The sequence below is a fragment of the Sebastes fasciatus genome, chromosome 17 (assembly GCF_043250625.1).
Source record: "Sebastes fasciatus isolate fSebFas1 chromosome 17, fSebFas1.pri, whole genome shotgun sequence".
NCBI classification, from domain to species: domain Eukaryota; kingdom Metazoa; phylum Chordata; class Actinopteri; order Perciformes; family Sebastidae; genus Sebastes; species Sebastes fasciatus.
The window spans coordinates 11,047,798-11,061,741 of record NC_133811.1 but is presented as its reverse complement, the minus strand read 5'-3'; the positions used below and the strand labels follow the sequence as shown (position 1 = coordinate 11,061,741).

General features: G+C 41.1%; 1 protein-coding gene and 1 long non-coding RNA gene across 5 annotated transcripts in view; both read right to left on the bottom strand.

Annotated features, from left to right (window-relative positions):
- Positions 1-13,944, bottom strand: part of LOC141754839 (uncharacterized) — a 68,836-nt gene that overhangs the window by 12,655 nt on the left and 42,237 nt on the right. The gene's annotated exons all lie outside the window — the stretch shown is intronic.
- Positions 1-13,944, bottom strand: part of fam49al (family with sequence similarity 49 member A, like) — a 46,185-nt gene that overhangs the window by 3,390 nt on the left and 28,851 nt on the right. For all 4 annotated transcript variants that reach the window (XM_074614215.1, XM_074614218.1, XM_074614219.1 and 1 more), the window contains 7 exons: positions 11,499-11,620; positions 8,363-8,468; positions 4,266-4,402; positions 4,084-4,161; positions 3,285-3,401; positions 1,987-2,066; positions 1,501-1,627 (listed from right to left, as the gene is read on the bottom strand). In XM_074614215.1, the coding sequence (XP_074470316.1) occupies positions 1,501-1,627; positions 1,987-2,066; positions 3,285-3,401; positions 4,084-4,161; positions 4,266-4,402; positions 8,363-8,468; positions 11,499-11,620 (767 nt within the window). The remainder of the gene's footprint in view (positions 1-1,500; positions 1,628-1,986; positions 2,067-3,284; positions 3,402-4,083; positions 4,162-4,265; positions 4,403-8,362; positions 8,469-11,498; positions 11,621-13,944) is intronic.

Sequence of the window (13,944 nt, the reverse complement as noted above, 5' to 3'; positions counted from 1 at the left end):
TGTTTCTCTGCTTGCATCAAGCCCGGCCGATTGCCCGCCCCCGGGAGCCATATACCCCGCTGTGATTGGTAGGTTCGTTCAGCTCGGGCTCGCGCAACAAAGGGACCTTCAACGGCAAACTGCCATTCACATAAAACTCGCGGGCTGAGGGCGCCTGGTTAGCTCAGTTGGTAGAGCGGGCGCCCATGTAACAAGACTTGGTCCTGACCGCGGCGGCCCGGGTTCGAATCCGGCCTGTGGCCCTTTCCGCATCCACTCTCTCTCTCCCCCCTTTCCAAGACTCTATCCACTGTCCTGTCAATAAAAATGAAAAAATGCCCCCAAAAAAACTTTATAAAAAAAAAAAAAATTTGCGGGCGCACTAACATTAAACTTTCATATCAAGGTGGGGGCCACAAAATATCGTCTTGCGGGCCGCAATTGGCCCGCGGGCCGCGAGTTTGAGACCCCTGTTCTAAGGTAACGAAAACACAGCGATTCGATTATACACTAAAGAAAACTAAACTAAACTAATCTGAAACAGCATTTAAAACACAAGTTGGAACCAGTGGTCAAACGCGGGGGTCTGAGAAGTGAAGTCAATGCAGAAGTGCCTTAAACTTGCATTCTTTCTAATAGCCAGCAGGGGGCGACTCCTCTGGTTGCAAAAAGAAGCCTGATTGTATAGAAGTCTATGAGAAAATGAGTCTACTTCTCACTTGATTTATTACCTCAGTAAACATTGTAAACATGAGTTTATGATCTCAATCTCTAGTTTCAAGTCTTCTTCAATACAGCATGATGTTCATTTTGTAAATTATGGTCCCATTTAGAGTCAAATAGACCATAAAGCAGGGTATGCTTTAGGGCTTGGCTACCTTGTGATTGACAGGTCGCTACCACGGCGTTGTCCCGCCTGGGAGTTGTCTGTGTTTTCGTCTTACAACTTTAACCCTTTCACAGTGGTCGCCTAAAAATATCTTATTCAGCGTTCGGTTGTTCTTAGCTCCACCCTCTTGTGTCATTTCTGGTTGCATAAAACCAAGATGGCGACGGCCAAAATGCCGAACTCTAGGCTTCAAAACTGCAGTTTACAAACCAAGGGGTGACATCACGGTGACTATGTCCACCTCTTATATGCAGTCTATGGTTGTAACACAAAAACTCTCCACAGAAGCCTGGACTAACAAAATGATTCAGGTGGGTTAGCTTCCCTCTAAAGGCAGAACTAGGCAACTTTTACTGCAGCTTTTATTGACCGTAAAGTAGAATAATCTCACACCACACTGTGATGATGCATTATTAGAAAGAAGTGTGTATTTGTGTGTACTCTGCCTCCCAAGGACTTCAGTCCCTTTAAAATTACTATTTTATTTCAGTAGCAAAAGTACATCTTCCGGTACAGAAGCATATTTAACGAAGGCTTTAAATGTAATCAAATAGAAATTTTAAAGGGAGCGTTTAACAATGTTGCAAGACAGAAATTACAAAGATGTGCGTCAGTTATTTGTGTGTACTCACATCAATTTTGGAGGTCTTGGCAAAAGCCCCGACAGGGTGAACGTGGTCATAGAGAATGATGACTCCCACCATCACCCTCATGCAGAACAGCATGGTGTCTGTGTTGGTGAACCGACAGCGGTACTCCCTGGAACAGAAGGCAGTTGTTAAACGAGAGATCAGGATGGGACTTAGAGTCAGGGTCAGGATATTGCTGCCGTTATTCGAAGCACTGTGTGACAAATTGCTGATGGCTTTTTTATTCACATAAAGACATCTAATAAAAAAGATTAAACATTTTAAATGTGGCATGAAGGACTCTATGACTCGGATTCAGTCGGTTGAATAAGTGGCTCAAACTTGAGAAAGGACTCTTTTGTGTTCACTCTGAAAGGACTTAATTAATTTAAATCAGCTAATTAAAATCAAGGCTTCTGACCTTTGAGGACAAGCAGAGAAGGAGATGGATTGATGGAGAGAAAGGGAAAGTGTGTAGAAAGTACTCACGGAGTCTCCAGCATGACGCGGCACACACAGGCCATGGTGCTCAGACAGTCTGTGGTGTCCTCTATGGGCAAAGTCTTATTCTGAAGGACGGAGAAAAAGAGAAGTTGGTACAGATGAAAAGCCTCTCTGCCTAAAAATAACATTAATTTGAATGTTTGGAAATTCCTGAGAATGTCCATCCCTTCCCCTCATTAACAAACACTGTAGTTTATGTCCTGATTGAACAAAATGTTCGACCACAAGGTGGAGACAAAGTACATCTGCAGAGTTTAGTAACAGAATAAGGAAGGGAAGGCAACTTTGCTGAAAGGCAATCGTGACCTGCATGTTCTCTAAATTTTTAGTTTATTTTAGTCTCAAATGTCAGTTGCCTCGAGTTGCACTGAGGTTAGAAAAAGACTGCTTCCAATACACTAAAATATTGTTTTGACAGCAAAGGAAATGAGAGGTGCAAGTTTTCACGCCACAGTCTAGCAGCTCAGGGCCTTTGAGGTGAGGAAGGAAGTGTACAAGGGCATCCATCGACTAAACCTCACGATTGAAGCCTGATATTGTTCCACTGATAAGGACAAGTTATATAAGTTATATAGAATACTTATAAATATTGAGTGCAAAAACACTTATTTTAAATAGTTATATGGTGAGTTATATGTTATATTCACTGGTGTATTTTGCGCTCTGTAGCTTTTTAATAATTAGTCTGCATGTTCTCTGTGATCAGTTAGCACAAGACGTCTTGACATTACCTTGAACACTCCCTTGATTTATTTTTTGGATGCCTTCTATGTATATCTTTTATTTAACCAGGTAAAAATCTCTTTTTCAAGAGTGGCCTTGGCAGCATGAACATTGTTACAACAATAAACACAAACAATACAAGCAGACTAATACAACTGTCACACACTACAAGTGAATGAATACAATATCCAGTTAATATGCAGTACAATAAAACTGCTATAGGTCGATTTTAAACCAATTTCAGTGAGAAATTTACACATACACAAATTTACACACATTTACACATTTATGTATGAGAAGGAACCAGTCCAAGGAGCTATTTATATGTAAGAGCGAACCAATACGAAAGTCTGCGGTCATACTGAGATGGCCATTAAGCAGTAGCGTACCGGTAAACACACTTCTAAATGTGACTTTCGCTTGAAGCTTGCTCTCAATGACAATACTTAAAACTATGAGCGTTAAATCTGGACTGAAAGTTCCCACTCTCTTTGTGTGAACCAAGTCTCGTTACAGAACACTTCTATATGGATCTGACTTGAGAAGAATTGTAAATGTACCTCTGAAACAAACTTGGTGGTGGCGTTACTCAAAGTCTTCAGCATCGGTGTTGCCTCAGCGTAGAACAGGGACATCCGGTTAGCCATCTCATTGTTGACCTCGTTCTCCGCTTCCAGCTGTGAGACAATACACGGTACACAAGTAGCATCACCACGGTGTAGAAATACTTTGTTACAAGTAAAAGAAGCAATACCACAGTATAGAAATACTCTATTATAAGTAAAAGTAGTCATACCACAGTGTAGAAATACTCTCTAACAAGTAAAAGTCCTGCATTCAAAACTTTACTTCAGTAAAAGTACACAAGTATTAGCATTCAAATATACTTAAATTTGCGAAAGTAAAAGTGCTAATTATGCAGAATGACCCATTTCAGAACAATATACTATATATTATATTATGAGATTGCATTAATATGTAAGCATCACTAATGTTGCAGCTGCTAAAGTTACTGCTGGGTGACGTAATCCATATTAAAAATACCTCATCATTTATTGTTAGATTTTGTATTAATAATCTGACTTTGCAAAGATGTATAAAGACATGAAATGGAAACACTCAAGTAAAGCACAAGTACCTCAAAATTTTACTGAAGTACAGTACTTGAGTAAATGTAATTGTGTAATGTGCGTGTGATGAGAGCGGCTCTAATTTGTGTGGGAAGTGGAATATTTCTTGTACATCTCTGAGTGTTGTTAGGAGGAAAGAAACACCTCCACCTCAGTCATAAATGATTAAACAGAGAAAGGGAAGCGGTGCAGCATAAACAGCCGGATCATGTCTCCGTCGAGGCCTCACCTGCTGGTTGTTCAGCCTGTTCCTACTTATAGTCCTCCTGTAGTAGCTGAAGTCATTCTGAATGGCTGGATTTGTCATCTGCATGGTGAGAGAAGAGGTGATTTATGATATTGATTTTTGCAGTTACAGTAAAGGTCAGTCTCTGAGATTCTGTAATCAGACGAAAAAACGATTGCCTTCACCTTTAGTTCATCGAAGCTGAGTGTGAAATGAAGGATCTCAGCGAACTGTTTGGCCAGGGCCTGCTCTCTCTCCAGGTGCTGCATGGGAGCGTACGGCGGGCTGGTCAGCGCCTCCAGCAGGCTGCGCAGGGCGTTCTCTGCAAAGATGTCAGACATGTATCTTCACAAGCTGCAATCTGCATGCCACGCTGCTAATGTACATACTTTTATCTCCTCGTGTTCAGACTGCTGTAATTCTCTCTAATCTGGCCTGGATCTGAATTCTCTTTCATGTCACCAGAGTTAAAAACAAAACGCAGCAGCAGCAGCAGGATTTAAACTGCAAATCAAACAGATGAAATCGCTTCACTCCAGTTCCGTCACCTCCTCACTGGATATCACTGGATACCTGTTGGGCTTTTAGAAATGGACCCGGCACTGTTAGAGCACAGTGGGATCTGGCCTCAGGCAGTTTAACAGACCTTTGGATCCCCTCTGAGAACAGGGCTCAGGTCCTCAAACAGGGCCCTTCTGGCTGGGATTTAACCTTTAATGTGACCAGACATTTAGCATCACCCTCAAGCTTTGGGACAACACGTCTGAGTTATTTTTCTTCTTAATATTTATTTCTGTCAGGCTATAGGGGCACGACTTTAGGGTTGACGATGTTGGTCTGTTGATTGGTCGGCCCATCACTTTGGTCCAGACTGAAATATCTCAACAACTACAACTTAATGGATTGCCATGAAATAGATGACATAATGACTTTGGTGATGCCTTAAAGGCAGGGTTGGTAAAGATTTTAGGAACATTTTTTGTTACATTAGTTGAAATTCTCAGTACATCCTGACAGCAATCAATAAAAAAAAATATATCGGTGCGTGGATGGATCCAATAGCACGGTGCTTTCATCCAGGAGGCTGCCGTTCCCGTGCATTACGTTTCACTTTCACTTTACAGTCAGCTGTTCGTTCATGTCCTGCGTTCACAAGGTCAAGTCACAAGTGTACAAACGTAGACATTTTAAGCCCAACCATGTTGTTTTTCCTAAACATGTGGGTTTCTTGCCTAAACCTAAGCAAGTGTTTTTGTTTAATTCACAACATTAAACACGTTTTTACTGCGAGTGAAAAGTGACGCCGAGGGGTATGACAAAGCGTCAGTATGTGACGAGTTGGGATGAGAACGTGTTGCAAAAAAAAAAGGATGCAACAGAACCAGAGAGTTCTTTTCCCTTGTTAATACCTGGTGCCTACATTACCCACAATGCAGCTCGACCGCCAACAAGTCAACACTTAATTCCCCAGATCCACTTTGTTTGAACCAAAGATAATGTCGTTTGAGTAAAAAAACAATGCAAAAAATACAAATTGCAGTATGCAAAACACGCAGGTCGAAAATTACAGACAGAGACGCAAATGACATTTACATTTGGATGATTTTTGGACAGCTGAGTAGAAGCACTCCTGGGTCTTTGTGGTAATCACATACAGGTGCTCCTTGGATCCTTCAGGTGTACTGTGCTTATTCAGTCTTGTGAAGGGCTCATTGTATGGGTGGAATATGATCTCAAAAAAGTAGTAGTAGCTTGCAAGCTACTGCTGAATGCTGACAATGACCCTGATGAAGACCTATGATGGTCGCATTGGTCATTTTAAACAATTATTGCCATGTAAAATAAGGCATTTTAATTTTGTTCAAACTCTACAGTGTGTCTTGGATTATTTTTGAATGAGACTTACATTTTGTACTTTTTTGAGATCATATTCCACCCAGGCAAGGAGCCCTTTACATGATTGAATAATGACTTGTTTAGGACTTGAAACTCAAACTTTAGGACTTTAGGACCCCTGGCTAGTAGCAACTAATGTAACCTCAAGCAGAGATGAGCGGGCTGCGGGCTGCAGAGTTTCTGCACTTCAGCACCTCTCTTTTTGCATTAACAATACATTTCACTCTACAAGACAAACTGAATGAACATACTGTAAGTGGTACTCCGTAGAGATTACGCTGCGGCTCATCATACAGATGGAGCATCCTCGTGGACTCTGTATCAGTGACCATACACATCCCCTGTGTCACTATTGAACCTAATAAGCCTTTCCACTGCTTTGCTGCCTCCAACAAACCAGACACCACCAGAGCCGGACCTCAGAGGCTCTGTGTAGTAGAAATGCCTCAGAAGCAAAGTCCCCTGAGGCCACATCCCTTCCTCTGCATTAAAAATGCATAAGGGCCTTCTATAAATACAGCAACGAAGTGTTTCATCTAAAGGGCCTGGGCAGAAACCTCCCTCCTGCTGTTAGCACAGAGCGCTTGGTCCCTATCCTGAGCACTGATTCCTCCTGAGGGTATATACTGACAGATTGGATAGAGAGACACTGCAGCTGTTTGTTTTCTGACCTCTTAACCTCTTGTTTGTCCCCTTTGGTCAAATAAATATCTCATTAAGATTTAATCCCGTTTCTCTCCATGAGGAGGTGCAGGAAGGCGATGTCTACAAGATATCTATTGTCCTATACCTCACAGATACATTAGCGCAGATACATTATCATTAATTATTAGTTAGCCCTCCTTCTACGGTAAGCTGAGAACACGATGTCCATGAGATCGAAGTATTATTGGAAGGCAGAGCAGAGGCGGCAGCACAACTCTATTCCTCTACTCTCTCTCTTTCTACTCTCTCTACTGTCTGTCTTTGTGCTGGGCGACCATGTACCACTGTTTCCGTAGCAACGGCTGCCTGGCTGCTAGGTCAGGATGCTGCAGAGATGGCTGAGAGGACATCATAGTATGTGTGGGTGTGTGTGTGTGTGTGTGTGTGTGTGTGTGCATGCGTATGCGTGTGTGTGTGTGTGTGTGTGTTAAGGAATGCAGCCGGACTGAAATTGCATGTAAAATCACGATGGTGGTACAACATGGAGTGGAGCTGTGAAGCAACACTGACAGTAGGAGCTTCTCCCCATTGCTAGTATATGATAATAGTCTCGCTGTTCATCACCTAAAAATGAATCTGTATCTTATTTCAGGTTCAATGAAACATATTTAATGCATTCCCTGTGTTTAAATATATTTCTTTTCACATATTGTCACATTCTCATCCCGACTCATCTCATACTCTCTTTACTCACTTTTCGGTCGCAGTAAACACGTGCTTAATGTTGTGAATTAAACAAAAACACTGGCTTAGGTTTAGGCAACCAAACCACTTAGTTAAGTTTAGGAAAAAACAACATGGTTGGGCTTAAAAATACTATGTTTTGACAGTGAAAATGTCACTTGACGTTGTGAACACGGGACACGAACAAAAAGCTGATTGTACGCAAACAGAACAGCACTTTCCCTGATCATTTACTGTTGCAGTGGATGGGTTTACAATGTAGTTAATGGAAAGTCCGGTGCATCTCATACAGGCACTAAAAGGTGCCTTGTCACATTCTAGTCGGTATCGAACGCCGACGGCCGGGACAAAGCTTCATGTGACGCCCTGTGAATGACAACGGGCTGGTATTTGTCAGGGTCACAATGTAGGCCTATAAACAGCAACTGTCTGTCACATACAAGACATGTCATGTCTCACACCCTGTAACTGTCAAAATAGCTTTCAAAAGACAAAAGCAACAGCTCCATGCAGTACTAATCTGTGAGACTTTAACATTTCAGCAATCCTGTACACTTTTATGCACTGCAAATGTGAAGTAACGCTCTAAAACAGCCATTTCACACATATTTCTGTCACAAAATGTGATAAACAGACACCAAAGAAAGACTTTACAGCTTTGCCAGAATGCAAGAAAAGCTCATTGTAGCCTCAGCAAATAGACACGAGTGAGAGTGATGCTCCTCTTTCTGTGTGCACCCATTTCTTATAATCTTCCTTCCTTCCTCTGACTCTACACCCATACAACACTTTCACCCACTAATGTACCCTTTGATAGCCATAGTCGAGGCCTTGCTTCTTTGATTCTCACAGCAAATGCTCTTTCTAAATTTAGATTTAGGTTAGCGCTGCTTGCAGCAATTATTCCAGCTCTTACTGGACCTCCAATATGGCCACCAGAGAGTGTGTTACATCACCTGAAATTACTCTATAGACTGTATGTAGTAGCCGTGCTCACCCAGTCGGAGGGAAAACTCGTAGAAGCGCTTCAGTTTGGCCACCAGGGGGCAGACTGCGTTCCAGGCCTTCTCCTGCAGAGCGAGGTCACCTGGGTTCTGGATGGCCTGCGGGCGAGGAAGCACAGATGTTACTCTCCAAAAATGATTAAAAAAAACCTCCTCATCTCTTCTAGCCTCTCTTCCTTTAAGCGATATTTCACTTTAGTAAAACATTTTCACTTTTAACTTTGATAATACTTCCTTATTATAGTAATTTAAGTTCAGCAAAAACTGAGGTATCAAAGACTCTGTATCAAATGTCATTTACCAGCAAAACCTAATTTAGTTTTGTTGACATGGCACATAATATCCGCTTAATGACATATCACTTGTATTATTTGGTTATTGGAATGAATTATTAGACATAGTTAACCAAACTATCCAACTGTACTGGTACTGGTGTTATTCTATATTTTTCTTATTGTCAACAAATCCCATGTATAGATTAAAATCAACAATGTATGTCTCTCAATAATTTCCAACTTTCTACCACTTCTGTGGCACTCCAGTCCAGTCGGCAGGAAAAAATGTTGGCATTGTACATTTCTAAAAAAACAAGGATAGGTTTTCAACCTACGTTGAATGTAAAAGTTTTCGCTTTCGGTCAGAGCAAGTGACGTAGTCTATCGATCGACCATTATTGAAAGTTACGCGAGTGGATGATCATTCAAACAAACCCAGGACTTTCATCCAGGCGACTGCTGTTTGTATTCCGTGTGAAACTAAAAGTTTAACGTTGACTTTATGGTTGTTACGTAACGTTACGAAAGAAAGCCTACTAAGGGTGGTTGTTATTTATCTACATTAGCTACGCTGTTACGCTTGTTACGTACGGAAATCCGCTAAGGGCGGTTGTTATATATTTTTGGTAGTTACGTTGTTACGTTACGTTGTTACGTTGTTACGTTATGTTGATACGTTGTGTTGTTATGTTATGTTGTTACGTAATGTTGTTACGTAACGTTATGTTACATTGTTACGTTACGTTGTTACAGCTGTTATGTAACGCTGTTATATTACGTTGTTAGATTTCAGGGTCACGTTCCATTGTTCCGTTCCATTGTTCCGTTTCGTTACGCTACGCTACGTTACGTTTTTACGTTACGCTGTTGCGTTACGCTGTTACGTTACGCTGTTACGTTACGCTGTTACGTTACGCTGTTACGTTACGCTGTTACGTTACGCTGTTACGTTACGCTGTTACGTTACGCTGTTACGTTACGCTGTTACGTTACGCTACGCTGTTACGTTACGCTGTTACGTTACGCTGTTACGTTGTTGCGTTGTTGCGTTGTTACGTTATTACGTTACGTTGTTACGTTATTATTTTAACACAAACCATGATGTTTTTTCTAACGTTGTTACGTTGTTACGTTATGTTGATACGTTGTGTTGTTATGTTATGTTGTTACGTAATGTTGTTACGTAACGTTATGTTACATTGTTACGTTACGTTGTTACAGCTGTTATGTAACGCTGTTATATTACGTTGTTAGATTTCAGGGTCACGTTCCATTGTTCCGTTCCATTGTTCCGTTTCGTTACGCTACGCTACGTTACGTTTTTACGTTACGCTGTTGCGTTACGCTGTTACGTTACGCTGTTACGTTACGCTGTTACATTACGCTGTTACGTTACGCTGTTACGTTACGCTGTTACGTTACGCTGTTACGTTACGCTGTTACGTTACGCTGTTACGTTACGCTACGCTGTTACGTTACGCTGTTACGTTACGCTGTTACGTTGTTGCGTTGTTGCGTTGTTACGTTATTACGTTACGTTGTTACGTTATTATTTTAACACAAACCATGATGTTTTTTCTAACCTTAACCAAGTAGTTTTATTGCCTAGACCTAACCAATCATTTAACAACCAAGTGGCATTGTGCGTTTCTGCAAGCGTGATACAAGGCTGAGTGGAAACATATTTATGAAATGTGTTTTTGGTTCAAATACGTAGAGATTCAATGTATCCGTGGTTTGTAGAACCATACAATGCCAACATTTTTTCTGGCAACTGGGTTGGGTACTCAGCACCAAGACCATTTGTCCACATTGAAGATGTCAATTTGAAAAAAAAAAGGGTCACAAATATATAGTTTCACCTCTAAAAAGGGCTCTCTAACAGCTGGGCACTGCGGTTTTAGCAAATGTTACTCAAACAGGAATAAACAGAGCGTTTGTTGGGGAATATTTTTAGCCATGGATTAATACATATTTTTGCTAGCAGCAGGAGAGTGTTTGTAAGATATACTCACTACAGTGCCCATGTTAATCGTAATGAAGGAACATGTCACCCACTGCAATGGCGTGACTCATTTATGTATTTTTAACAGTTCTTTGACCAACAATGGCTCAAAGGAATAAGCCGGCTTTGGCTACACAGGCAATACTTTTTAATAGGATCAATGCATTGTGGGTTTTGGTCTTTTCATGGGATTTATGGGCAATAAGAAAAATACAGACTTATCCTTTAGTGCTCCTCTGATAATCACATCCTTTTAAAAAGATGGATTCACTTATTCTGAATCGTTCTCGCTGGTGGGATTAATTGAACATAAAATACCCCTACATGTCAGTAGTGGGCGGTACGGCAGCTAAGGTCTTTCACTGACTTCAGAAATCCTCAGCAGGTCCGTTATGTTTAAAGAAACAATTATCAAGCTATGTGAGTAAGTGGAAGAGTCTGCCTAAGAGAGGCCTCCAAGTCCTCAAGGTTAGGAAGCAAGGAGAGGAAACGATTCAGCACTATTTGTTAACAAGTAAAGCAATGCCAACAGCTGAGCAATCAGCAGCGATCGTTCATGCTGCAGAGGGAACTGGTTTGCAGTAATGTGTCGTTGAATCTCAGCACACTAAAGCTGGATGATGTTTATGCCTCTACTGGAGCGCTGCCAAAAAACAACATATTGCAAGAAATGTTTTGCTTGAAAAAAATACTTCCACACATTTCTGCCTATATTTAGTCCCTTCTGCATGGCACACTACATGTCAGAATTTCACCCTGGCAGGCCATGTGAATCACACACACTGCGCCATGGCTCGACTAAACTCGAGTTTATTGACGTTCAGCACTTATCGACTGCTTCGCGCTCACTTCTCGTATCTCCTGGCCCGCGCCATTATAGGACTGCAGCTCGGCTAGGATCCCATGAGCCTCCTCCAGCACAGCGCTGACCTGGTTCCACACGGCTGTCTCTGCCTCCGTGGGCTGGGCATCTGGTAGGAGAGGAAGGAAGGAATGAGGAAGAGAGGGAGTGGGAAGTGAAAGTGTGATGTAAGGTACGGTTGAAAATATTGAGGGTGAGGTGGCAGAAAAGAGGAAAGGGGAAAGATGGCGGGGAGGGTGAAGAGAATGAGAAGGATTTGAGGAGAGAAGGAGGTTAGTGATGAAGGAAGATGACATCCTAGAAGGCCAGATAAAAACCTGAGATAACTAATTACTCACTACACGACTGCAATAAAAGCGAAATGTCCCTGCAAGTGAAAATGACTGCATTTCATCGTGCTAGTGGACATTGCAGCCATCTAAGGTCAAAATCTGGCAAGTAAATGAATGATCCAATTTACCCAGCATAGAATTATAGCAAAAGGCCTGCAAGCCACGCTCTGTCACACAGTGAGGTTTGATTACACCCAATAAGGACCAGGAGATGACCAGTCAGTTTCACCTCAGGGAGCTATTTGGTTGAGGGTGTAATTTTGATGGTTTTCAGGAGCAGTAAAAGCGGCTGGATTGCACCGCTTTGAACAATCTGTCTTTATCGTCCCAACTGTTTATTCAGTGGAGATTTATAGGCCTGCTTGGTGTAATTGTCCCATCAGTTTAATATAATAGTCTTCTCACTCACTATTCCCCCTCCACGAATGGGTAGGGACTTTTTATTTTTTTGCCCTTGAGGTTTAATTGTAAGAAATGTTAAAACAAACAAGCAGCAGGGAGGACGAACCTCTGGGCATGCTCACTCTTTCTCTTTCTCTGTTCCACTCGTACACACTGAGCAGCGTGCATACTGTAAACTCAGTGTTTTTGCCGCAGGGCACCTCCCAGTCACAGTTCTGCTTTGTTTGCCCATGTGGCGTGCTGCATGCATGCGAGAGGGATTAGGTGTTTGAGGGACACAATTTAAGATGCGTCCTCTTGAGTCATCATTGTGTTTGGTCTTCTTTTCTTCAAACTATCCGTCTCAGTGTGTGTGACTCAGGTATGAAGTGAGAGTGGGAGTTTGCCCAGGCAGATCTCTACAGGCGGTGGCACCACTGATTATGTTTGCACCCTGAAGCATTGCCTCCCTGCAGAGAAATAGCAATCACGGAATATTTGCTATCCTACGTGCTCACTGACTGCTATAATCACACAGCAAGCATGTAGCTATTTTGGTGATGACTTGTCACCAACGTGCATTTCTCTTGTAAACAACAACATCTTTTGTTTACTAGTACTAGTAGTGCTCATAGCATTAAGGGATTAGTTTTGCTTTTTTGCCGATAATTAAAAAAAAGTCTATTGTATATATTTTCATACATCATTTCTATCGCGATATAGGCCAGTCCTATACAGTATTTATTTATTTTTTCTATATAATTTCACTTGAAATTGTTATGTTCATTGGTAAAACTTTATAATAATCATCACTTATAAATAGTAAATTGAGCCACTGTGATGTTTTACAATTTCTTTCAAGTTTACAAATAATATCTTATATAGATATTTATATATGTAGTATATAAAATGTTATAATGTGTGCAACGATAAACTGTTAAAATAGCATGACTAATAATTAGTAAACATTATTAATTATCATTTTGTTGTTTGTTAACAGTAAAATAACTATTTACTAAGTTGAATTAACTATCAATTTACCATTTAGAAATGATGGTTATTACAAAGTGTTACCTATTGATTTTGTACTGAAGTTCTTAAAGTGAGAAATACACTATACAAGTATACTGTATAAGTAGTATACAAAAATACCATGTGGCTTTACCATGTGGTTATTTCATATAGACTATTTATTTATTGAATTACCATAAAACATGCTATATTGTGATATGTATCGTTATGGCGATATGAAATTACCAGATTTTGGCCATAGCACCCAGCCTGAACGGTTACTTTGGTTATCAAGCGTAATGCTTTCATGTCTGAGATGGAAACTTTAAATAAAAAATTATCCACATTTTTGTAATTTGTCATCAGGTTTGATCCTTCAAAAGGTTTTTATCACAGTATAATAATTAGCATTCAGCCATAAATAGTTTCATAGGTCAGTAGGCTATTGAGTTTAACCAAACTTTGAGCTGTGTGACAGAGTTGACTCCGGGTTGAGAAAGGAGAGCTCACAGATGGCACGGGGCTGGTTGGGGAGGGGGGGAAGTGTCTAAAGCTGCCGTGCCTGAGCCTGACTCACTCCACTCGCTTTTGAAGTAAAGTGAATCACAGGCATAATAAATGAAGGGTAAATTCAGCCTGTTTGACAGCTGACGTCTCTTGCCAGCAGTGAGCTCTCCCACTCCCTCTCTAACATACAGTCAGTAAAGGA